The sequence below is a fragment of the Lepisosteus oculatus genome, chromosome 14, assembly GCF_040954835.1.
Source record: "Lepisosteus oculatus isolate fLepOcu1 chromosome 14, fLepOcu1.hap2, whole genome shotgun sequence".
In the NCBI taxonomy this organism is placed as follows: domain Eukaryota; kingdom Metazoa; phylum Chordata; class Actinopteri; order Semionotiformes; family Lepisosteidae; genus Lepisosteus; species Lepisosteus oculatus.
The window spans coordinates 25,233,796-25,259,145 of NC_090709.1; the positions used below are offsets into that span (position 1 = coordinate 25,233,796).

General features: G+C 43.3%; 1 protein-coding gene across 1 annotated transcript in view; it reads left to right on the plus strand.

Moving 5' to 3' along the window:
- Window positions 1–1,144: 1,144 nt before the first annotated feature.
- The window catches only part of LOC138242532 (antigen WC1.1-like), a 65,915-nt gene continuing 41,709 nt past the window's right edge, over window positions 1,145–25,350 (plus strand). The window contains exons 1-3 of the mRNA XM_069198065.1: window positions 1,145–1,355; window positions 6,886–6,954; window positions 9,373–9,675. Coding sequence (XP_069054166.1) covers window positions 1,145–1,355; window positions 6,886–6,954; window positions 9,373–9,675 — 583 coding nt within the window. The remainder of the gene's footprint in view (window positions 1,356–6,885; window positions 6,955–9,372; window positions 9,676–25,350) is intronic.

Consider the following 25,350-nt stretch of genomic DNA (forward strand, 5'->3'; position numbering starts at 1 on the left):
TTATTAATATTGTAGTAATAACTGTTTCTGCTGGAGGGAACGTGAGAGATCTGTCAAACTCTCAACACCCTGGCAGCATCATATCCAAGGAAAGGGAACAGACTGATTTGATCATTTAACAAGATGTTTTTGTATTTTTTACTGGACTTTTTTTATTGTACAGCCTGTTGTAGTGAAAATCTTTATCGAGACTCGGGATTATGGACATTTTTTAGTTTGATTTAATGCAGCTCTTCTAGAAGCAGGTTGATTGGATTCACTTGGGTAGATTTAAACCCAGCAAAGTACCTCCAGACCTGACAGTTTTATGAGCTACCACATCCCAAGAGCTATAGAAGAATACAGGGTTTGTATGACTTGTACACTATGTCTGATGATTTTAATTGTTGCTTAAGCATATCTCAAGGTAGATCTGGGCATGAGGCTTCAGTTTCTCTGCCTGCTGTTGAGACCCCAGGAGCTGCTCCTACTGTCTGTCTAGATCTCAGTCCTGCTTCATTCTCTTTCAAGATCTCAGGTCTCTGACTGTCCTTCTGCACCTCTTCCTGGATGAAAACCTGCTAATATTAAATTATCTAAATTTAAAAACTGAGTTTATTTTGGCAGTTTATATGTCTGAACATTTAGAAATGCTACTTAAATTATTGAATAAAAAGATGGTTTTGTGCTGTTTTAAATTTAGGATTAAAATATTTAATACAAAAGATCTACACACAGTTATCTCTTTACATTTACATTACTGTGTCATGTTATGCACACTGTTAATGTGCTCTATTACTGCTACAGTTTGTCAGATGCTTTGTGTATACCTGTGTCACATGTCTGGTCAAGTCTATTGTACTGGATGCAGATGGATGTGTCCCAGATGGATGAGATTAAAATAAGCAGGCATCAGTGTCACGCCAGAGCAGAACAAGACGTTTTAAACACAGAGAGGGTTCATGCTGATATTTTAAATACAGTAAATACTTGAAGGGTAACTCATAAGAACCTCAGTTACTGTCTTGCAGCATTGTGAAGATTAAGTGTCAACTTCTCTCCAGGTACAGGAGTGCGGTTAGCAGGGGGCAGGAGTCTCTGCTCTGGCAGAGTCGAAGTTCTGCGATGGCCATCCTGGAGTACAATCTGTGAGGCTGACTTTGACATGAAGGACGCAGAGGTCATCTGTCGCCAGCTAGACTGCCGATATCCAGCACAGCTGCTGAGAGGGGCTCATTTTGGAGAGGAGCAGGGGCTGATCAGGATAGAGGAGATCCAGTGTCGGGGAAATGAGACCAGAATCCACGACTGTCCCACCTTAACCAGGGAGCATCAGAGCTGCACTCACAGCAATGACATCGGCCTGGTCTGTACAGGTGAGAGCACTGCTGTCTGCACTGATCCCCAGCAGTATCAACACTTCAATATCTCACTCTGAGCCGCACTCACAGCAATAACATCATCCTGGTCTGTACAGGTGAGAGTACTGCTGTCTGTACTGATCCCCAGCTGTATAAACACTTCAATATCTCACTCTGAGCTGCACTCACAGCAATAACATCATCCTGGTCTGTACAGGTGAGAGTACTGCTGTCTGTACTGATCCCCAGCTGTATAAACACTTCAATATCTCACTCTGAGCTGCTCTCTCAGCAATGACATTGAGCAGCCTGTCAATTTGTCCCTGGTTATCTCAGCAAACACTGGGACACCAATCATTTTTCTTACATCATGGAATTAAAAAAAATGATTAATAAAAACAACCTGTGCACTGTGCTTTTAGAATATATTATTAAGTGCAACTATAATTCAATCTGTGAATTATGTATTAGGATCTTGAGAGGTAAAAGCTAAAACACATTGTTCATATATTTATCATGTAAGCATAGCAAAAAAATATATCAATAAAACATAGTATTTAAATGAATTGTAGCATATAGTGTGTAATGGAAAAAAATATTTCACACTCCAAACTGAAGGTGATTGAAAATTTAATCAAAAAGAACAAATCTAGTTACTATAAATGTGCTTCGGACAGTAAGTATACACACTTCACGTACAGACTGGGCTGGATTGACTCGCGTCAACAGCAACATTCCCTCGAGCGCTCACCCTGTCACTCAGACTGGGTCAGGACGTCTTTCAATTAAACCTTCAGTCTTTCATTCAGGCTCCCAGTCACACTAATCACCTCTTTATTTGAAACTGTTCAGAACACCAAATCTCCATCGTTAGAGCTAAACCTTGTGAACCTAGCGATCGCATTCCTCTCATAGTCAAGTTTATCACTCGGTTAATTTAATTTCTCACTATTCCTGCTCTTCGATCCTGAAATATTTTCACTGTTTAATTCTTTCCTTTTCCTCGCTGACTCTGCAGCCTTTCTTTTCTTTATTTCAGCTGGGAGACAGGTGTCCCTCTTTATTTTTTCTTTCTGTTCACCTTTTTCATTCAGCCCAGCAGCCTGCATTCGATCTGTTACTCCCTGATCATTCAAACTCTGAAAGAGCTCAAAGTCCCGCACCTGGGTTTCAATTATATCTCCTGCTGCAGATTTTCCATCTTTCTGCAGCATTACACTTCACATATTTCAGCACAAGTTGTGAAGCATCCATCTATTAAGAAAATATTTTTATTGATTCTGTTTTGGATTTTATAACTTATTTTCAAAGTAGAATGTTGAAAAGACTTATCAGCGTTTAAATCTCTTACTTGATACAGACATGCAGTCAGTGTGTACTGTTAAGTACATGTGGGGCCTGAGACCCAGATACACCAGATACACCAAACCTGGTTTCAGTGATTCAGCCTTCTGACACCACAGCCACTGTCCACTGTACTGACCACAGCTTCCAGAAACCCAGAACGCCGTCATTACAGTCACTGTCCACTATACTGACCACAGCTTCCAGAAACACAGGAATGCAGTCATTACAGCCACTGACCACTATACTGACCACAGCTTCCAGAAACCCAGAATGCCGTCATTACAGCCACTGTCCACTATACTGACCACAGCTTCCAGAAACACAGGAATGCAGTCATTACAGCCACTGTCCACTCTACTGACCACAACTCCCAGAAACACAGGAACACACTCATTACAGGTACTGTCCACTGTCCTGACCACATTTTCCAGTATAATATACATTAATATATAAGGTAATATAACTATGTCACCAATGGATCTGAGTTGAACAAATTGAAATCCTGGACGTTGGATCTGTATGCCATGGGCAACCTCCCAGCCACAGGCGCAGATCCTTAGCCACAGAGACAGTCCGTACTAAAATAGCATTATTTTAGTTAATCATAATATTGAATATATATTGATTATTTCTATAAGAAATAAATATATGGTATACAGGGTAGTGGAAAAATTTGGCCTAGGTCTGTGTCTGTGTATGCCCTGAGATGGACTGGCATTGCTCTTTCACCAAAGCTGTGCCAGAGAATAAAGAAGTCACATGCCTCAAATTATTCCAATTTGTCAGGTGTCTGTTTGCTATTTTCTGAATGCCCTGTTTGTCACAGTACTGAATAGTACTGCAGGTATCTCTGCCTCACACCTATAACAATCGCTTCTCTCACAACTGTACAGAAAATATTGTAACGCTTACGGCCGACAAGCAGTGTGTGTAAGAGCCGGCGTACCAGAGCGGGTGACGTCACCGCCCTTCCCTGTGATAGCAGGACCACAGCTACTGGGCTGTGGAGAGATCTCTCTTTGGCTCACGGGGCTAGGTCGCTGCAGAGAGACGCAGAAGTCCCAGGTTTGAGCCCCGGACGGTGCAGGGGCTGACCTAATGCGGCAAGGGCGCCCGCCTGAGCCCCCGTTGCGTTACATTGGTGTCAGAAGCGGGGCGGGATAGCCCTTCGCCGGGGACGGCGATTTAAGCGGGGGAGAGTGTAACGCTTACGGCCGACAAGCAGTGTGTAAGAGCCGGCGTACCAGAGCGGGTGACGTCACCGCCCTTCCCTGTGATAGCAGGACCACAGCTACTGGGCTGTGGAGAGATCTCTCTTTGGCTCACGGGGCTAGGTCGCTGCAGAGAGACGCGGAAGTCCCGGGTTCGAGCCCCGGACGGTGCAGGGGCCGACCTAATGCGGCAAGGGCGCCCGCCTGAGCCCCCGTTGCATTACAATATTACATTCAGCAATGAAACATACGTGTATCCCAGGAGATGGAAACATATTTTATCTAATATTTCTTTAAATACTGTTGTTGATTTTATTGGCACTGTTAAGTAATTGAAAGCAGCCCACTGGTGCTGTGGTTAACATTGCTGCCTCGGGTTCAATTCCTGGGGTGCTGTCTGTGTGGAGTTTCCATGGTCTCTCTGTGTTTGAGTGGGTTCCGTATGGCTGCTCAGGTTTCCTCCCAAAGTCCAAACACAGACTGATGGGTTAACTGGCTTCTGGGAACGGTGGTCATTGTGTGTGTGTGTCTGTCCTGTGATGGACTTAGCTTCCTGTCCAGGGTGAATCCTGCTTTGCTCTTGTTGCTTGTTGGGATAGGCTCTGGCTCTCCTGTGACCCTGCATTGGAAGAAGTGATTTAAACAAATAAACAGATATGCTGTAATGATAATTCCTTATATTCATATAGCGTTTTTCTGGACACTCCACTCAGAGCCCTTTACAGGTAATGGGGAATCCAACTACCGCCACCAATGTGCAGCCCCCACCTGGATGATGCGCCAGACTGCTCGGGACACACCAGGTCTCAGTGGGGAGAAGAGCAGACAGATGAAGCCAGTTCAGAGATGGGGATTATTATGAGGCCAGTGGAGTCCTCTCTGCTTTCCTGTCACAGACGTCTGTGGAGAGCAGGAGAGTGGAAAAAGACCCATATGCGTAGCGGCGGAACGGGAAAAAAGCCCGGGCTCGTTAGTGCAAAGAGTTCAGGAGTGCCGTATAGAAACCTATGCCCTCAGGTAGCGGACGTGGGGCGACCTGGTGCTAGGCAGGTCTCAGGACATCCGAACGTCAATGCTGAGGGAGGGAAGAGTGCAAGACCTGGAGATATATAGCCCAAGGGAAAGGGAGTGACCGGAAGGGCAGCAGGCAGGAAACTAGGGACAGGACAGAGTAGGAGCGCCCTCTGGCTGCAGAGGGCGTGACAATTCCCCCTAATAGTAATACAGAAGTATGTCTATATATGGATATACATCACAAAGTTCATGCAAAGATTAGTGAAGCAAACTGTTTAGCGCACTGCCCATGTGACTGTGTCTCAATGAGCATACCTAGTGATACATGACAAACTGCTCAAATGTTCAAATAAGCATAATTTCCCTGTAGAAATGTCTGAGGGAAATGTTGATAATAATCATCTTATATCTTAGATCATTTCTCTTGGCTTTAACTAGTTCTGCTTTATGTTCTGGGCATTAAGCCAACTTTCGACCACACAAGACTGCATAGTTTGCAAAAATATAGAAATTATACCATTGTTTCACTTGTCCCTTCAGTCTGATACAGGGAGCTGTTTGTTTTGCCTCAGTACCAGCTAGCCCAGGAGGTGATTCTCTACTCAGAGCTGCCCCCTCAGCAGGTCTCTGTGGTGGGGTGATTGTCACACTGGTTCAGATGAACCTGGAAGAGCCCCAAGACCCAGCTCAGCGTCTCATTTGTGTCATTTCTGTGGCTTTGCAATAGGCTTATAAAGAATTCCAAAGGGAGCAGTTCTGTTGCGCTCATTCAAGAAATATGCAATTTTAAATTGCATTCATGATGTGAAATTAAAGTTTAAGAATTGTCCCATTTTAAAGAGCCTTTAAAGGCCTCTTTATGGCATAAAGGGTCCTGCACTTTCTTGCAATGTTGTGTAGCTGGGCTCTGACTGCAGACCCAGAGATGTGTAGCTGGAGCTCCACTCCAGATGATCCATATGACTGTGTTTGTTTCTCTGAGATCTGCTGTCATGTGGAGAATCACAACACTGGCCTGGTCTTGAAGCAGAGTGTGTGTCAGTGCCCAGGTCAGACAGTCCTGCTCCAGCAGTGCCAGGCTGTGCCAGTCCTGGTCTTGTCCAGAGTGTGTGTTAGTGCCCAGGTCAGACAGTCCTGCTCCAGCAGTGCCAGGCTGTGCCAGTCCTGGTCTTTCCAAGAGTGTGTGTAAGTGTCCAGGTCAGGCAGTCCTGCTCCAGCAGTGCCAGGCTGTGCCAGTCCTGATCTTGTCCAGAGTGTCTGTCAGTGCCCAGCTCAGACAGTCCTGCTCCAGCAGTGCCAGGCCGTGCCAGTCCTGGTCTTGTCCAGAATGTGTCAGTGTCCAGGTCAGAAAGTCCTCCTCCAGCAGTGCCAGGCTGTGACAGTCCTGATCTTGTCCAGTGTTGTGAGAACTGTAGTATGTGATATTAAGTTTTCAGGCTGACAGCCTTTAGTTCTCTATTGCAGGTTTTGTGAGGCTGGTGAATGGACACCGGGAGAGTGGAGGTGAATCTCAAGAACACCTGGACCTCAGTGTGCGACTCTGACTTTGACTGGCAGGGTGCAGAGGTTGTCTGTCGTGAGCTGGACTGTGGGGCTCCTTCAGTAATACACAGTGGGGATCATTTTGGACAGGGCCTGGGTCCAATCGGGTCAGAGCAGTTCCAGTGTACAGGACAAGAGTCCAAGCTAAAGCACTGCCCCACTGCACCCAGGCCAGAGCAGAACTGCTCCCAGAGCAGAGCTGTGCATCTTACTTGTACAGGTAAGAGAGTCACATCTCTGTCCTTCATGGAGATGATTGTAGTGTATTTCAAAATGAAAAAAAGTATTTTCTTAGTCTAAGCTTGCGGTTGGCTTCTCAATCACTATGTGCTGGATTTTGCAGTTTTGTTCACTGTGTTTATCCTTCAATTTGTTGTATTTCTTGTGGCCTGCTGTGGTGTCATGCTGGTGAAGTTCTCTCCTATCTGCAGGATACACAGGGTTCAGGCTGGCGAACGGCTCGGACTTCTGCTCTGGACGAGTGGAGCTGCAGTACGACAGTAAATGGGGGACTGTGTGTGACCAATACTGGGACCTGAGAGATGCCAGTGTTTTCTGCCAGCAGCTGGGCTGTGGGGAGGCTGTAGCAGCTCCAGGACAGGCCTGGTTTGGACAGGGCAGTGGACAAGTATGGGCAGATGTGTTTGAGTGCCAGGGCAATGAGAGTCGTCTCTCACACTGCGCTGTCTCTTCATGGGGGAGAGCAGGGTGCTCTCATGGACAGGACGCAGGAGTCATCTGCTCTGGTGAGAATCGTGTTTAAAAATCATGTGCTTACACACAGCAGCACATTGTCTTTGTCACGGATGTCGGAAAGGACAAACCGTAGAATGACAGGAGAGCGAAAAGACCCTATGCGTAGCAGCGAGACGGGGGTTAGCCCGGGCTCAGCTGTTCAGGAAATGCCATATAGAAACCTATGCCCTCATGTAGTGTACGTGGGGCGACCTGGGTGCTAGGTTTCAGCACATCCGAACGTCAATGCTGAGCACAGGCAGAATGAAAGACCCGGAAATATATAGCCCCAGAGAGAGAGAAACACCAGAAGGACAGTAAAGAACCGGAAATGAGAGACAGGACAGAGAAGGAGCGCCCTCTGGCTGCAGAGGGCGTGACAGTCTTCATGATTGACTGAATACGTGCTCTGTTACACACTGCCGGTTCTACATACTGCCAGTTAATGATAGTAAATGATTAATTTTAAACATATATAACAAATATTATATATTAGATTACTGTAGAATTTTCTTCAGTTGGGTAGACAAACATAGTAAGGAATACAAATTAGTTTTCAATCTTTATTCAGGTCACTGTTAGTGCTAAAAGACAAAAGAATGTGCTTGACCTATGTATCCTGTATGAAGAACTGGCCTGTTTACACACATACCTGACACACCACTTGTGAAACATTACACCTGCGGACGGTACTGAGCTCTTTCTTTGTTTTACAGACTCGAAAAGCAGCAAGGATCTACCTGCAAAAGGTACGTTGTAATGGCCCCAGGTATAAGGACTTACTTTGTCACATGGCAGTTAAAACAGGACTGCTTCTTCATTACTGCTGTTAAACTGCTTCACTCACACATAATTCACACACCTATGTCTCTCTCTCTTTGTGTTTACAGGTTTTCCATCTTCAGTGGTTCCTTCCTTTGTAATATCAGGTATAAACTGGCCCCCATTTTGTATCCTTACGGCTCATATCTGTTGTGTGTGTTGAAGCCTCTGTTACTCACTTGACTCCCAAATTAGGCTGAAAAGACTGCTGCTCTGTGTTTTCAAGACTGTCCTGCTCTGCCACCCAAACACAAACAGGCAGGGCTCCGTGGAAACACTGCAGTTTGTCTGGAGTAATTGTCTCTCTACCTTAACATTTCAGGTATAATGGCGATGTTAAATACAAAGTCTGATAAATGTATAGACAGTAAACAGATAAAGCAATGCTGGCACTGAAGGTAGTGGCCTCTTCAAATTCTCCTCCACTAGTGACTGAGAATATGGTGTGGACAGCTCATGATCTCAGTCCTCCAGTGAAGTCTAAGACCGAACTGTCAACTGTCAACTGACAACATCGGCAAGGCCTATTGCCTGTTTTGTCTTGGTCTTTGCGTTTCTCAGTTTGTGCCTCAAAGTTTTCATTTTGGTCAGATCCGAGATCCCGTGGAATCACTTGATGTTGGATGTCCTTGAATGTGTTCTGCTTTTACTTTTTCTGCTACTGCTGAAGGGCCAAGAACAATAAGAATGATCCTATAATGGGATCTGAATTTAATTTAATCAAGGTCACAACCCTGAAGTCTGTAGTACTCCCATCCAGGTCTTGTTGTGTTGTGCTGTCCAGGTTGGAACATAAGCATGCCTATATACTCCTGTCACCTATATGTCAAATGTATGATTCATGACAACTCACCCTAAATAGCTGTAAGGTTAAAAAAATCATGCTCTTTATTTTAACAGTGCAGGGCAAAGCACCGTAAGCTGCTGTCAAGGTGAAACACAGAGGACCTGTGCCTCAGACAGCCTGTGCTTCATGTTTTTTATACCTTACCGATTGTCATCCAGCTCCAGGTCAGGTGACCAAAACCAGAAGCTCAATCCTCCAAAGCTTTCTGGGAAACATAGTCTCGACAAGGCTGTCATCTTGTTTGAAACTGCTGGGCTCTCTTACACTTTGTTACACCTACAGTACCTGAGTCATTTATGACTGGAAGAGCGCAGTAACGTGGACTATTTTCTGCTCATATTTACTTGCTAGTAGTTCAAATAGGTAGCTGCATCAGCATGCATAGGCTGCAAAGGAACAGTTGTTTCTTTTCAGCATGGAATAAACCTCTACTTGTTACGTATTTACTTGCCATTTCTTACCAGTGCTGAGTTAAACATTGGACTCAGGATTTGGTTCCCTCTTGTCTTGACAGATCACACTCTCCTGAGGCTGTCTGCAGGATGTTCAGGACAGGCAGAAGTTTACTACAATGGCACCTGGGGCAGCATCTGTGCCAACAGCATGACAGAAACCACAGCTACTGTGATCTGTAAACAGCTGGGCTGTGGAGACAAGGGCACCATCAGAGAGACAAACTCCAGGCTGAGCCCTGATCCCAAATGGCTGGACTTTTTCTCCTGTCACAAACATGACTCCACCCTGTGGCAGTGTCCCTCCTCCCCCTGGGGTCAGAATGACTGCACAGACCGAGAAGAGGCTAACATCACCTGCTCAGGTACAGCGGGAAGAGTGATGCTGGCTTCCTCTTGAGCAGCTCTGCAGTGATTGTCTCGTCATGAGCTTTCAACAGAATTCTTAGCAATTTATATCCAAACAAAAGTATAAACTATTTTCTGTGAGTTTGATTTTGTATATCATTAATCTTTGAAGGTCCTAGAAAAGAAGCTGACAGTAGCACTCCAGCCCCTCAGGAAGAGCAGCCTCAGCTGTTCAGTGTGTAAAACAGTCAGAGACACTGCAGCCCTGAGCTGAGGAACAGAATCAGTTACCCCGTCATTCTCTTTTTGGAGTCATTCAGTAACCTCTTTTAAATTCAGTAATTCTCTTTTAAAATAATTAATTGTTCTAAAACAGCTTTAACAATAAAAAATAAATCATTAATTATTGAATGTATTATGGAAGACCTAGTAAGGTTTTATATGCTTTAACATTTAGATGTATATTTTACATATTCTACACTCTGGACACTCCACTCAAAGTGCTTTACAGGTAATGGGGACTCCCCTCCACCACCACCAGTGTCCAGCCCCACCTGGATGATGCCACGGCAGCCATAGTGCGCCAGAACGCTCCCCACACATCAGCTATCACTGGGGAGGAGAGCAGAGTGATGAAGCCAGTTCAGAGATGGGGATTATTAGGAGGCCATGACTGGAAATTTTATTGCACCGTTACTATTTTGAAATGTTTTGAATAATTAAACTTGTCTTGATAGGCCCCAAGAGAAACCACACTCTAATCACACCATCACACCAGGAAGAAAAGCCTCAGAAGCAAACCCAAGGTGAGCTCACTGTGCAGATCTGTCAGTCACACAGCAGCCCTGACCACAGGACATGATCCAGAGGACTCTTTATTCCTCACTGGTCTCCTTCATAGTCACTGAGCTGACAGCCCTCAGTAACATCACTGCTCTCTTCCAAGAACAGTCGTCAGAGAGACCTCTGAGCTGAAGGCATCTGGGACTGTGTTTAGCTCTTGGTGGTCAGGTCCTCAAGAATGAAAAAAAAAAGATTTTAAATATAGGATGTTTTTGATATGTTTTTGCACTGCTCTTTCGATTAAGTCAAATCAAACAAGTGATATGTCCAAACATTCACAAATATATCCCTTTGTTTAACAAATTCCAGTACTCTTTGTAAGAATTCTCATATAAAGTATAATCCTAAATAAAACCAAAGTTCTGTATCTGTTTCGGTGACCATCTGTGAGTTTCCTGGTTCCCAGCCTCTTTGAAGTAACTCTTTCTTGCCTCACTAGTTCCCATCCTGTTCCAGGAAGACAGGCTGTCTTCTCTCGGACTTGATCAGTGTTTTAAATTCACATCCTTAAGGGATCGATCTGTTCTGTGTCTGGTGATTGTGTAACTTTTATATTTCCTCGAGAAGAAGAAGAAAAAGAACATGAACAGCCCTTATCCTCAGAGGAAGGGCAGATTTACATAGATCCGTTGTGCCAGCATTACCAGGAAAGGAACGGCTTGGAACGTTGCTCTCAGAGTCCACTAACAAGATACGAACACAAGTCTAAACTCTAGCTTTGAACAGCACGATTTTTGCTGGAATGTAACCAGGGCTGGAGGCCACTGAGGTAAAGATACTGAATTTGATAAAAGAGTATTTAAGGATATTGAAACCACAGTGACAGGAAAACTAGGTGCCATTGATTGAACAGGGAGAGCAGTCTTTCCATGAACATCAGCTTTCTGATTAATAATGGCCATTTTAATTTCCACAGGGACAGCTAATACTTCCACAAGAGCTTCCCCTTTCTACCCAGTGTACGCCACACTCATGGTGTGTGGTCTGAGCGGGATGATCTTTGCCGTCACTTTTGCAAGAATAAAATCCAAGAAAAAGGTGACGCTGGAACTGGATTGCACACACGTGCGGAAACAGTGAGGTTTCGCTCCCTTTTGCCTGGAGAAGGTTAGAGTTTTGTTCTATTTTAAAAATAAAAGCAGGAACCTCCAGGATCCTTAGGTACAAAGTTCCCCTGAGTTACGCTGGCTGAAATATAGATCTTCCATGTTGAGCAAGGCCAGCAGGGAGCAGCTGTAACACCTTAGGAAATAGCTACAGTTTCTCAAATCACTCAAGAAGTCAGTTTTATTCCTGTTCAAGCTTAGTATAAAACAGTTTCAGACCTTGTTCTAATTTTCCAGGAGTAATCATCCTTGGCATGGAACTTCCATTCCTCTAAAACTCACATTCCAGTCCTGAATTAATACTTAATTGCTGAACTAACCCAAGTGCTTCACTTTGGTGAATTGAGTTCACAACGAAGATTCAGGAGGGATTACAGCTGCCCTAGCTTAGAATTATTTTGACATCATTTCCAAAATTTAAAACATTTTCACTTTTTCCATGGACCATCTTATGCCCAGATGATGACCTCCAGTTCCTCACAACCAGACTGTTTCTGCATGTTTTCCCTCTGACATTTCACAGCCCCCATCACATGCTTCTCAGTTCAAGCCACCTTTCTCACCAGATCCATCTTCTCAAACATCCCTGTCATATCAAAGATCTGCTGTTGTTTCTTCTTCTACAATGCAATAAAACAATCCTGAACTATCTCTATCGCTTTCTGCTGCAGATCCTGGCTCTGGTCGATTACAGATACACTGTAGCACCTGTAGTGCTTCTGCTCTATGCTCCATTACTTTTCCTGATATCAACAACTGGACTTCAGCCAAACTCCAACAAACTGAAACAAAACCCACGATAAACCACCCCTGGTCCTCCAGGACATCCATATGACATCATGAACTATGCTGCTATATTCTGAACCTATAGATGCACTATGAACCTCTCTTCTCTAATTTCATGTGTCCGTCTAGCCTTGATGGCCTCCTCCATGTATCCCAAAACCAGTAAATCTTTTTTTTCTGCTCAAAATCATCAACTTCCACCATATTCTAACCCCAGGTCTAGATCCCATACCTTCTCCACTGTCTTCCAGTTATTCTTATATACCTGTCCCCAGCATCCCATCTGGCTCAGTTCAAATGCATTCAGTGCCATCCTTACCATAATCCAGTTTTTGGTCCTAAATGTCCCTGATGCCACAGTCAGCAGGTATCTTCTCTCATTCCTGTCCCACTGGTGTCCAATGTAGCTTGGTAGGAGTCCTCATTTCCCACACACCCCCTTCCTCATCTGTTCTGCTTTTAGATTCCCATTTATCCAACCTACCATACGCCTACTAGCTACCCCAACTTTTCTCACAACTTTCCAGATCTCTCTACTCTAGTTTCCTTGACACAGTTAGGAATTTCCCAAGTCCCTCCCTCTAAAACTTCTTTTAAAGCTCCTTTCACCAAGGATTTCTCTCTTCATTCTGCTTTTTTGCCATTTCCTTTGTATTTCTGATTTCTGTGGTGAAGCTGTGACCTGCTCTATGTGCCTCCTCCAAACGTTCGCTACAAACCCTGCATCACGTGCCCAGAAATGACTGCTGCTTCATCTCTCCACCCCAACTGATATTCCCAAACTAGCTTCTGAACTGCTCCACCTCCCCAATCAGTTTCCCTCATGAACATGATGGCCTTTCTTTCAGTTTTTAGATTGGTTTACTCATTCTGCTTTCCTCTCTCTTGCCTGGCTCTGGGTCTGCACACTTTGCAGCCTCCCGTGGTTGGTGTCAAACTGGTGCTGTGTTGGCTCATTACTTATCCCCCTTCTACAGCTTCCATCCATGAGTGTAGTTGATATTTCTTCTTCTTTCTGTGATTTAATTTGAAATACTGTATATTCTCATCTCTCTTTTAAGCAAATATTACCAAGCAATAGCTCTGTTCCTATTTCCTCATCAAGCTACTCTTCCAGGTTGCAGCAGTGTCTTCCACTGTCCACCCCAGAGGACCAGTTTCAAGCTAGCCACTTCTGATAGTGTTGCGTGCTGTTGGCTGACTTGCATCCTGTCACCTGCATCATATGTCCTTTTCATTCACCATGAGTGTTATTCCAAAACACAGCCTGATCACATCTATCTGATCAAACATCTGTCAATGTTTCCCCATTTATTCCATGATTGGTTCCTGCAAAACCGCAGATGAACTGATTTACTCTTTTCTCAGGGTTTAAAATCAGCATTAACAGGCTGTTTCGTGTTCTTCCTAGGATTGTTGACCAGGGCGGGGGACATTCGGGAATGTGAGTCTGAGAAAGTCTCACATTTATGGACAGTCTGTCCACAAACAAAACATTCCTGTTAGACAAGAAGAATGTAAAAAAAACAATTACTTTTTGTCAATGAAAACCTGTGTGTGTGTCTCTCTCTGCTGAATGTCTCCCTCTGTCTCTGCTGAATGAATAAAAGCATTTTATTAAAAACTGGTTTGTCTGGTATTTACTTTGGTCCCTTTTAACTGTTTTTCGATCTACTGTATTGCTTTGAGATGCCACTTTTAAAGGTGATATGTAAAATAAAGTTTTTTATTATTGTTATAGAGAAACATGATCAGATTTTCCCTGGTTCAGAAAAAAAGATCTAAAGTGCTACACCTAACTTTCTTAATTCGATGTATTTAAAGCAGTGAACTACTGTAGGTGTAACATAACATTCAGAAATACAATCGAGAATAGTTTTGTGGTGTTTGTATAGATGAAACGTTCCTAAAACGTATAACGTAACAAAATTAAAGACAATTAAAATCTGTCATCTTTCCACTTGTACTGTATGTCATCGGAAAATACAAGAAGTTTCTGCTTTGTGTAAGAATGGTATAAAAAAGTAATCTAAGTGGTGAGAAAGCTGTGCTCAATGTATTTAAGGGACTTAAAAGTAAAAGGAGATGCTTCATATTGCTTGACTAATTTTAACAACTAAGTTATAAATGCAGACACTCCCTCGGTGCCGCGCCGGGTGTAAATATCTAAATATACATTCGTCCCCGGGCAGAGGCCGAAGAGCGCCTGGCTGGGGTGCGCGGGGAAGAGCAGGACAGGAGTGAAAGTGGTCAGGGCGGGGTTTAGGAAGGCGTACAGTCTGGGCAGGTATAGATTACACTTTTCTAAAACGTATTTGAAAAATAAAAACGATTACAATCTAATCCTTCCACGTTTGATCCCAAAATCCCAAGAAAAATAAATCTAAACAAGTAGAAAGCTATGCTGAAAGTTTATTAAGATACTTAGAAGACAAAGATACTGTATCAATTTATGTTGCATTAGCCTGATTATGATTAAAAAAACACATATAATTAAACACTCGTTTGCGATTTAAATCAAAACACGATTTAAATCAATATAAATGTTTATATTGTAATGCATACTGTCCAGCCTCCATTTCTATATAAAAATTTACTCTATTACAAATTTACAATTTGTTGATAATAGAAATGTTAGGTTCTCTAAAGCTTTGTGATAGTTGACCCACCCAGGCAGCAAAAGATCAGCTGCACTGGTAAGATGCGACACCGAAGATATGATTAATAACCTTTTAAATCTGAAGGGAGATCTAAAGGGATCCCCCCCACACACACAGACAATAGAAGCAGAAAGCAGATGCAGGGACCTTTGTCAGAAGCGAAGAAGGCGACTATTTATTGGTATCAAAAATGACTTAGAATCGATCATGTTGTGATATTTTGAAATATAAAAGTCAATTGATTGTCCATAATATTGCTATTCTATTTTTTCGAAGAAATGTTTGTTAAAAGAAAAGTCACAGCGCCAGCTGCATTTGAACACCTGGGAGTTGGTAATCAGGCACGTAGACCAGTGGGCTACAAGGAAAGTCGCATGAAGAGAGAGCCCTACACAGCCCTGTCGCAGTACACGAGTATAATCATATCATTATTAATTTCTTGAGATACGCGATTCCATATTATATTCCCTTTTAATCAAATTCTAAAAGTATGCTTGTTGACTCCGGTATCACGTTAGTTAAAGACTTCGATGCTTAAAATGTTTAGGGAGAAATGGAATACTGGTGTGTATGTTTTCTTTAAAGTACCGAGACCAGCCATATACTGTATGTTTAAGTTCCAAAATTAATATTGTTTATGGCCTTCACACGCGTTGCAGTATGCTCCTATTCTTTTTATGCTCAGGCACTAAGATTTCCCTTCAGTGGTAAAAATCCATATAAATATTCACTACTACAACAGGCACAGTAAAGACGTTTACTGTAAATCTTTCTACGACAGACCAACGGACCACGAGTGCCCCTGTCGGTCAACCAATCACGTACCGCGGTACCGCACGTCATCTTGCGTCACAATGTGCGATGCCGTAGCCAATTACCTCCGGTATGTGTCTGTACCGCGCACTTTGAATGGCTGCATCTGTATATAGTTAAAGGTCTATTATACATCAAAGATAGATTTTATAGGTGTAGAAACTAGTAAATCAAGCCAATGATTTGGTTTAGAAATTTATTCTGAAAATATACAATTATTCACATCTGAAAAATATATAGTTCAAATTATGCATTTTATACAATATTGTAATAAACAAATGGCTAATCATCATAAAAAACACAAGTATTAAACTTCAGCTACAAATTCTGGTAACATGGCAATATATATAGTAATGACAAACACAAATTACATGAACATGCTAATATTTAACTCAAAACCAAATTTCGATTCAAAATGAGTTTTAAAAATTACAACTTCTATATTTCCACGAAAATATTATTAATGTAGCACAAACACTACTTTCTAATAAAGACAGAATGAAACTGTTCTGTGTCTCATGGTGATCCTCTTCTCGATCCTAATGAAATGTTTAACATGATCCCCCGAGAAAAAAAGGTGTCAATTTCCACCTGGAATGATTGATGCCCCATCAAACATTTTGTAATATTCCAGGAAGTTCATACTGTAGATACCTGATTTGTGGCTTAAATTCAAGGTAAACAAGACTAAGGAAACAAGCTGAAAACTTGATGTCAAACTTGATGAATTAAATCACCGAAACATTGCACAACATTGGGCAGTATGTGCCAGAAAGCAGCTTCCGCTATCCCTTCGATAGCTCAGTTGGTAGAGTGGAGAACTGTAGTGGAAATAGTGGGGCATCCTTAGGTCACTGGTTTAACTCCATCTCGAAGGAATGTGCTTTTTGTGTACTTTAATCTAAGAGTTAAAATAGTGAATCTTTTTCACTCAGACGTTGATCAAAAGCTCGATAAATCATGAAGCAGAGGCTCTTGTTCCGAATTCAACTCACGTCTGATTGTCTTGTTTTGGCCAAAATCTGATCTTTGAATTCATGGACTACTCTGTCTGCTTTGTAATTCAAAAGTATATACAAATGTCAAGTTTTTTTTGTAGATATAAAGGTGTTCTCTGTTTTCAAAGGATAGGTACTTAATTGGCTTTATGATTTGGTATTGATTTTGTATCGTTATATTATTAAGTTTGTGTTTTTTGTGTTTTTAACGTATTGTGGACTTATTTTTGAAACAAATGCTTACAAAGGCAAACACGGCACACATCTGTTTATACCAGCGGTGAATTGTACATTTTTTAAGTACAAGCTACTGTTCACTTTTGGGAGTATAACAGGTTCGATACAAAGTGACAAAAATATAAAAGGGGAAAATACCCCGGACTGCGTGTAAAGGCCTCGTTATGACTGTTGTTTTATTGTTAAATGCGGCGTACTGTGCGTGAAATGTTGCAGAAACACAATCTGATATTTTAATAATTATTATTTTAATAATTTGATAAGTATGATGCCCCGGATCCAAATATTCAGTTCTGATTTTTTAACCTTTTAACCTTCTCGCAGCTACAGGCGAGACTGAAGCTGGTGATATGAAGGCACGCGCTGGTACACGTCTAACTTTCACAATCGCGATAAACATTTTTTTTAAAGAACTTTGAAAATCTAGATATAGACATAGATAAAACGGTGTTTACATTAAACGATTTTGAATCAAATTTGATCTTTGTACATTGCATTTTACATTGAAAAAAACGTGCATACCTAATCCACCAACGGACAGAGCAATATTTTACGTTGCCTTCCAGAGCTTCCAGCATGTGATGGATTTGTATGGGCGTCTGTATGATACCACTACAGCACTGGCGCAGGTGCAAAATCCACTTTCACACGACTTTTTCAGTGTCTTCTCTCTCAAATGGACCGAAGGACAGGAGCCAATATTAGAGAAAACAACAGGTGTTTAAACAGAGGATGTCCCAATGTCTGGGACAACGCATTGTGATTTTGTATAAACGCAAATGGTTTCTCATTTAAAAGCCAACAACATTCTTTTTCTCCCTGGCGCTAATAAGCTACAGTACCATACATGCGAGCTGTTGTGTGAAAGAAAATTAATATTTGCATAGGAAGGCAGAATAAAATCCAGAACTGTATTGGTGATATCGATAAACAGGGCTCATGATCACAATAAAACTTTATTGTATAAAACATTAAAATTCATAAATATATTTTTTTAATTATGCAAAGTGTCTGTTAAACCATTCATGAACGATTTTTAGACAAAAAACACACCATTATATGAGAAAATATATTTAATATACTTCCAGCACAGGAAGCCAGGCTGTACTGTGAGGCTGTGGGTGTCAGTGTGATGAGGCAGCTGAGAGCTGAGCTGTACAGGGAGACACACAGGGAGCCCAATATTCAGAGCTCCAGTGCTGCACAGGGAGACACAGGGGAGCCCAGTGTTCAGAGCTCTACTGTTGTACAGGGACACACAGGGAGCCCAGTGTTCAGAGCTCCAGTGCTGCACAGGGAGACACAGGAGAGTCCAGTGTTCAGAGCTCTACAGGGTGACAGGTCCTCTCCCCACACAGCTCTCTCAGTGTGTCTCTCAGGGCTGAACAGGAGGTGCTGTTCCTGTCAGAATGGAGGCTGACTCTCAGAGCCCCAGTGTCAGTATGAGGAGAAGCTCTCAGACCTGACTGCTGCCAGAGCCTCTGACCCTGAGTGGCCATGAGCACTGAGCTCCTCAGCAGCTGAGAAAAGCCTCCTGTCTCCTGTGGTCACAGTGTGGTTGAACACCTGCACTGTCTCTCTCGCTGTGCATGCTCTTATCTGTCTATCTCTCTCTCACTCTGACAGTCTGTGCAAAGTATCTGAAGGGGATGTAACGTCACATGACAAAGGATAAAAATTATCTGAGGTAGAATAAAAAAAAATTCCCTTCTCAGTCAGATTCACAGCTCAGACTCACACACAGAGCTCTGGGTCCCTCAGTACTTTACCCAAACTCCTCCCTCATGAACAGACAGGATCTCAACTCCATACTGATCTCTATCCTCACAATCCAGAACCAGAGGACATTCAGACAATCAGTGCTGCTACATGAATAATATCAGACAGAACAGCCTGGACTCAGGTCACATCTCCCCCTTTTCTCCTTCCTCACAACCTCTTAGAGACAGAGCAAAGCTCCGGGTTCTCTTTTCTGTGAACTGGGCTCAGGAGTCACTGATCTGGCAGCTGTGAGCTCTGTTCCAGGTCAGAAGCAATAAGCTTCTATTAACCCTTTCCAGGACCTCCAGCCCTTCATTATTACTGTCCTGATTCATTGTCTTTACTGTAAGTCAGGCTACAATCCTCTGTCAGAAGTGTTTGACTGACAATTGAGCAAAATGTGATTATCTTTTATTATTACTTTTACTTATTTAATGAACAGCAGTATTGCCACTCTTATCAGTGTATTATGATTCTCGGCAGCAGCAGACCGATGGTTGTGTCTACAATAGTGACCAGTTGACCAGTCTGTAGCTCTGAGCAGTGAGACTCAGATCACACAGAAGACCTGTCTGTGTGTGATTCCAGACCAGCCCTGGAATTCAGTATCTCCCACACGTCTCTCACAGAGAGTCTTATAAATACACAGTTAAACAGAGTCTGATAACAGTTATATAGTTAATTAAATCATCAAACAGGCTGAGGAACTGAGAGCTCGAGTGGAAATAAAACCAGGAGATTTACTTAAACTTCCAGGATCAGGAGTCGAATCCTCCTGGCTTCTATTCTGTGGAGTTTCGTGTTAAACGCTTAAACGCGCTTATTACAGGGACTTGTGCTCTTTGTCTTTTACAGGAGTATGCTTTATAACGCGTTAGTCTGTAGTAAACTATGTTTTTCTGTTTAATCAATTTGATTCCTCGGTTTGTCACTGTCCTTCTCCAGCTGTTATGAATCACCTCTCTTCACAGCCCGGTATGTTATTTTGTTAGATGTTTTATTTGTAAGAAAAGCCCCCCGAGCTCCGGACAGGAGTCTCCTCCAGCGGAGACGCGCTCTGCTCTGTCAGAAAGAGAGCTGTGACGTCACAGACACCAGCCAGAGCCCCGGGATCAGAGAGCGAGACCGCGGGAGGCGCGAGGAGCGCACGGAGGAGAGTTATTGATCACTTATCTATCGACACTCAATTAATTCAACTGAAGAACCTTAGAATAAACGATTAACTTCGCCGATTGGTAAGTACTGATTCTTTTCCCGTTCTTGACCCTATTTTAAATATCTAGAAAACAGTCAATACAGCCTGTATCGATCAATTACCATAGTGCGTTTAGTGTTAATAATGTTAAATCCGAAATTAAATAATGATTATTCAAATTATTATTTAGGTAATTGTATCCTAGAGCTATAAAATTATATTCCTAGTTGATACATGTATGTAAATAAGTTTTAATGCACGTGTCCGCTGTTTACAAATTATAAGTATTGTAACCACAGCAACACGTGCCACATAAGTGCGCGCGTCTAGGTGTCTTGCCTTCGTCACAATGAGTGGTGTGATGTCATGGGCAGCAACTGTAACGCTGCTCTGTAGAGGTGAAAAGGATCCGATGCAGATGCAGGAGTCGCAGGGAGGTAAGTAAACGTACCGAGCAGATCCAGGAGCTGAGCCGTAGTCCGAAGGCGAAGGTAAGTCGAGATCCGGTAAAGGCACGGGTGGCGAACAATCCAAAACGTGAGACAGAATCGTAGTCGAAAAGAGAGCTACAGGGTCAAATCCAAAACAGGCAATGATAGCAAACAATCCAAAGGGGCGAGACGAGATCCAAAGTCCGAAGGCAATAGGTGCAGGCAGAATTCCAGGAAGGCTAAAGAGGGGTGAGAACGCTAGGCTGAGCAACAAGAAGAGAACTCAATACCGAGCAACGGGAATCAGGTACGAACGGTATAAATAACCCGGCATGCCGCACGGTAGAGCAATTGCAGGTGTGTTAACTCGTGCGGCGGCGCTTGTTAGAAGTAATCCGCTGCTGGTGCCGATTGGCTCGCTTACGTGTTGATCTCCGCTGGCTGGTGGTCGTGACAGTACCCCCCCCTTCACGGGCGGCTCCCGACGCCCGAGACGGCCGATTAGGATAGTCCCTGTGAAAGTCACTGATTAGTGTAGGGTCCAAAATATCCTTCTCTGGAACCCAAGATCTCTCCTCGGCACCAAAACCTTCCCAGTCAACTAAATACTGCAGGGTACCGCGGTTCCATCTGGAGTCAATGATCTTGTGGACCGTATAAGCCGGGCGCCCCTGAATGCGACGAGGAGGTGGCGGGCGATGTTGGGGAGCCGCAAGGGGCGAGCGGTAAACAGGTTTCAGGAGGGAGACATGAAATGAGGGGTGGATTCTGAGGGTAGGGGGGAGAGCAAGACGGAAGGTAACCGGGGTGATCCGGGAACGAATCCGGAAGGGACCAATATATCTAGGCCCAAGCTTTTTGGAAGGCTGATGTATAGGTAGGTTCCGTGTAGATAACCAAACAAACTGTCCTTTCCGAAAACGAGGGGCTGGTCTGCGGTGTCGGTTGGCGAATTTGGCGTGGCGCTGGGTTGACTTAATAAGAGCTGTCCTCGCCATTTTCCAGGTCCTTCGCAGTTTGGCAATATATTGTTGCACGGACGGCACTGCCGTGAGTGGAGGTGTGACAGGGATGAGAGTGGGCTGATAACCTAAAGAACAAAGGAAGGGAGAGAGACCTGTGGAGGAGGAGGTAAGAGAATTGTGGGCATATTCTGCCCAGGGAAGTAGTGATGACCAATCATCCTGTGAGCAAGGAAAGTGCGAATCCGATCCTCTGTCGAGAAGTAGAAAAACGCTCAGGCTGCAGCTGAAAAGCCAGGGAGCACTGGGCAATAAAGCCCCTGCAGCCTGCAGGATTGCCGTCATACTTCTCCGGGAGTACAAATGGTAAAGTTGAGGGAGTGGTGGGCGGGGCCGCGGTGGTTGGAGCAGGTGTTTGTAAAAAAGGCGTTGTAGGAATCGGTGCGGGAGCCGGCGAAACGGGAAGAAAAAAGCCAGGCGACTTGGTTAGTGAGCAGTTGGAGAGAAGATTGAAACTGGGCGATGGTCTGGGATTGCTGCGGGAGAAGGGAACGAAGGGTCTGTGCGTCTGCGGGATCCATAATCGGGCTCGGTATTCTGTAACGCTGCTCTGTAGAGGTGAAAAGGATCCGATGCAGATGCAGGAGTCGCAGGGAGGTAAGTAAACGTACCGAGCAGATCCAGGAGCTGAGCCGTAGTCCGAAGGCGAAGGTAAGTCGAGATCCGGTAAAGGCACGGGTGGCGAACAATCCAAAACGTGAGACAGAATCGTAGTCGAAAAGAGAGCTACAGGGTCAAATCCAAAACAGGCAATGATAGCAAACAATCCAAAGGGGCGAGACGAGATCCGAAGTCCGAAGGCAATAGGTGCAGGCAGAATTCCAGGAAGGCAAAAGAGGGGTGAGAACGCTAGGCTGAGCAACAAGAAGAGAACTCAATACCGAGCAACGGGAATCAGGTACGAATGGTATAAATAACCCGGCATGCCGCACGGTAGAGCAATTGCAGGTGTGTTAACTCGTGCGGCGGCGCTTGTTAGAAGTAATCCGCTGCTGGTGCCGATTGGCTCGCTTACGTGTTGATCTCCGCTGGCTGGTGGTCGTGACAGCAACAAAAATACTAATACTAATACTAGTGTCTTTATGTTAATATTAGTGAGAGTACAATCAGTAGTTTTAATATTAATGCTAGTGTTCATGTGAGTATTAATGGTGATAGCTCTACTGAGTTTTAATGCTAGTATTCATCTTAATATTAGTGATAATTATAGTTACTGTTAGAGTACATTAGTAGTCATGTTAGTTTTAGTAATAGCATTACTGTTATTATTAGTATTATTAGTGTAGTAGTAGTTTGTGTCAGTGTTAATGAGTGTAAGTCATACTGATAGTGCTACTTTTGTAATATTAATGGTATTTCTGTTAGTGTTAGTTATAGTGTATCTGTAGGTAAGAATGTACAGTATGTGGTGCCTGTCAGTGTGTGGGTGTGTGTCTGTGAGTATGCATAGTGTCTGTGTGTCTATGTGAGTATTAATGGCGATAGCACTACTGATAGTTTTAGTTTTAATGCTAGTATTCATGTTAATATTAATGAGAGTATATCTAGTAGTTTTACTAATAATACTAGTATTCATGTACTAAGATAATTAGTGATGATAGCGCTACTTTTAATTTTAATTTTAATGCTAGTATTCATGTCAATATTAGTGATAATTATAGTTAGTGTCGGAATATTAACGTTAGTTTTTGTGATAGCATTACTGTTATTATTAGTATTATTTGTGTAGACGTTTGTGTTATTTTTAGAAATAATGATAGTTTAAGTAATAGTGTTACTGTTGTAATATTAGCAGTTTTTATGTTTAGTTATAGTGTAACTGTAGGTAAGAGTTTATGTGGTGTCCGTCAGTGTGTGGGTGTCAGTATGTATAGTGTCTATGTGTGTGTCTGTAAGTGTGTGGGTGTGTGTGTGAGTGTCTGATTGTGTGTATAAATGTGTGTGATGTCCGTGAGTGTGTGTAGTGTATCTGCGAGTGGATGTGTGTAAGTGTGTGGGTGTATATCTGTCAGTGTTTGTAAATGTGTGTGTAAGTGGACATGGGCTCCAATGTTGTGTCTGACAGAAGTGACCCATCAACAGTTGTTGAGGTCCAGAGCTGTTAAATATTTTCTAGAGTCCAGACCAACGTCCAGAGAGCTGTGAGTGCTCTGTTTTTATCACTATTACTAGTAATGACAGCAGTTGTAGTATCAGGAGTATTAGTATCAGAATCAGTATTAGAATCTGAAGTTGTGGTCGTAGTAGTAATAGCAGCAGTAGCAGCAGTAACAGCAGTGGAAGTTGGATTATCCAAGCTGTTACTTTAGAAACTACAGTATTACACATTTAAACTCTATTTTTCTAGGTTTGTTTTGTAAAGTGTTTTGATGATCTGGATTAAATGGCACAATATAAGAAAAAAATCGATTGATCAATTGATTGACTGTGGGAGTGACATCTGGTAGAGCTCATTTGTCTATCAGAACTGTAGTGTCCACAGATGTCAACAGAGGTGAACAGAGAAGGTGTCCAGACATAACAGAGACCCGAGACAGGTTTGACACTCAGGCCCCAGGCCCAGAGAGCTGTGAGTCCACTTTCTCCTCCCCCTGAAATAAAAACCCATCGCGGTAGCAGGGCTCTGCCGTCCTTTCTTGGGGAAGAGAAGACTGTATCTGTGTGCATCTGTGTGCATCTGCGTGTGTGTTAGTGTGTAGGAGTGTGTGTCTGTGAGTCTGTGTGCTTTTGAGTCTGGTGTAGTCTGGTGTAGTCCGTGTCTGTAACAGAACTGTGTCTGTTGTCCCCACTTCAGGACGGAGGTAACAGGAGACCCAGCCAACACACTTTGTGGAGCCGGACCCAAGACCCCAAGAGCAGTGAGTCTGCATTATTCTTCTTCTTCTTATTAATATTATTAGAAGTGAGAGGGTGTGTGTGAGAGAGAGATTGAGTGTGTGAGACAAGGGGTCTCAAACTCCATTCCTGAGGGTCTGGTGTTTCTCTTGGTTTTATGTCCAGAGCTCTTGGTTAGAAAGTTGATCTAATTGTTTCATTAAACAAAAATAATTCTAATACCTGTATCCAGGCCTAAATATTAAACTGTGCCTTGAATGTTTTGAGTCTTCAACAGTGAGAGACATTAAAATATATTATTGAACACATTATTTCCACCTCTTAATAAGAAAATAATGAGCTTAATTGGTTAATTGGCTAGCCCCAGTTCGAAAGAAATCCTGAAAATGCACTCGGCCCTCCCTGGACTGGAACTGGGCTTGAGACTCCTGGTCTAGCAGACCTGGCCTCTTGACAGATCTTGGCAGGTATGTTGGGGATCATGAAGACAGATAGCCGAGGGCTGGACACTGCTTCTGGATTGAAGACGAGAAGCCACTGTGATGTAGGGTCATCTTGGCCCATGATGATGATGAAGGTGTGTTTGTGTGACTGGCTGGTAACTGTGTTTCCTCCTCCCCAGCGCCGCTGAGAGAAACTTGCTCAAGGTGAGAGAGGAATGCTTGAGCAGAGAGAGGAGTGTCGCATTGAGACCTGGGGAATGTGAGTATTGGCTTCAACAACATGGTTGGGTAGCTTGGTTCATACCCCCTCCACCCTCTATGTACAGTAGTGCCTCCTGTCCTGACTGGAGGATCTCATCCAGTTGTATATTGAGAGAAGCCAGGTTATCGGCTTCAACGACATGGCTCAAGTTTATTGTCATTATACTCATACACAGGTATATGACATAACAAAATACTATTTAGCTAGCTCTCAGATGGTAAGTAGTGCAAACAACAATACAATTGTGTAAGAAAAGAAAGAGAAAATGGGTAATGTGTAAAACAACAACAGGCAATGTGC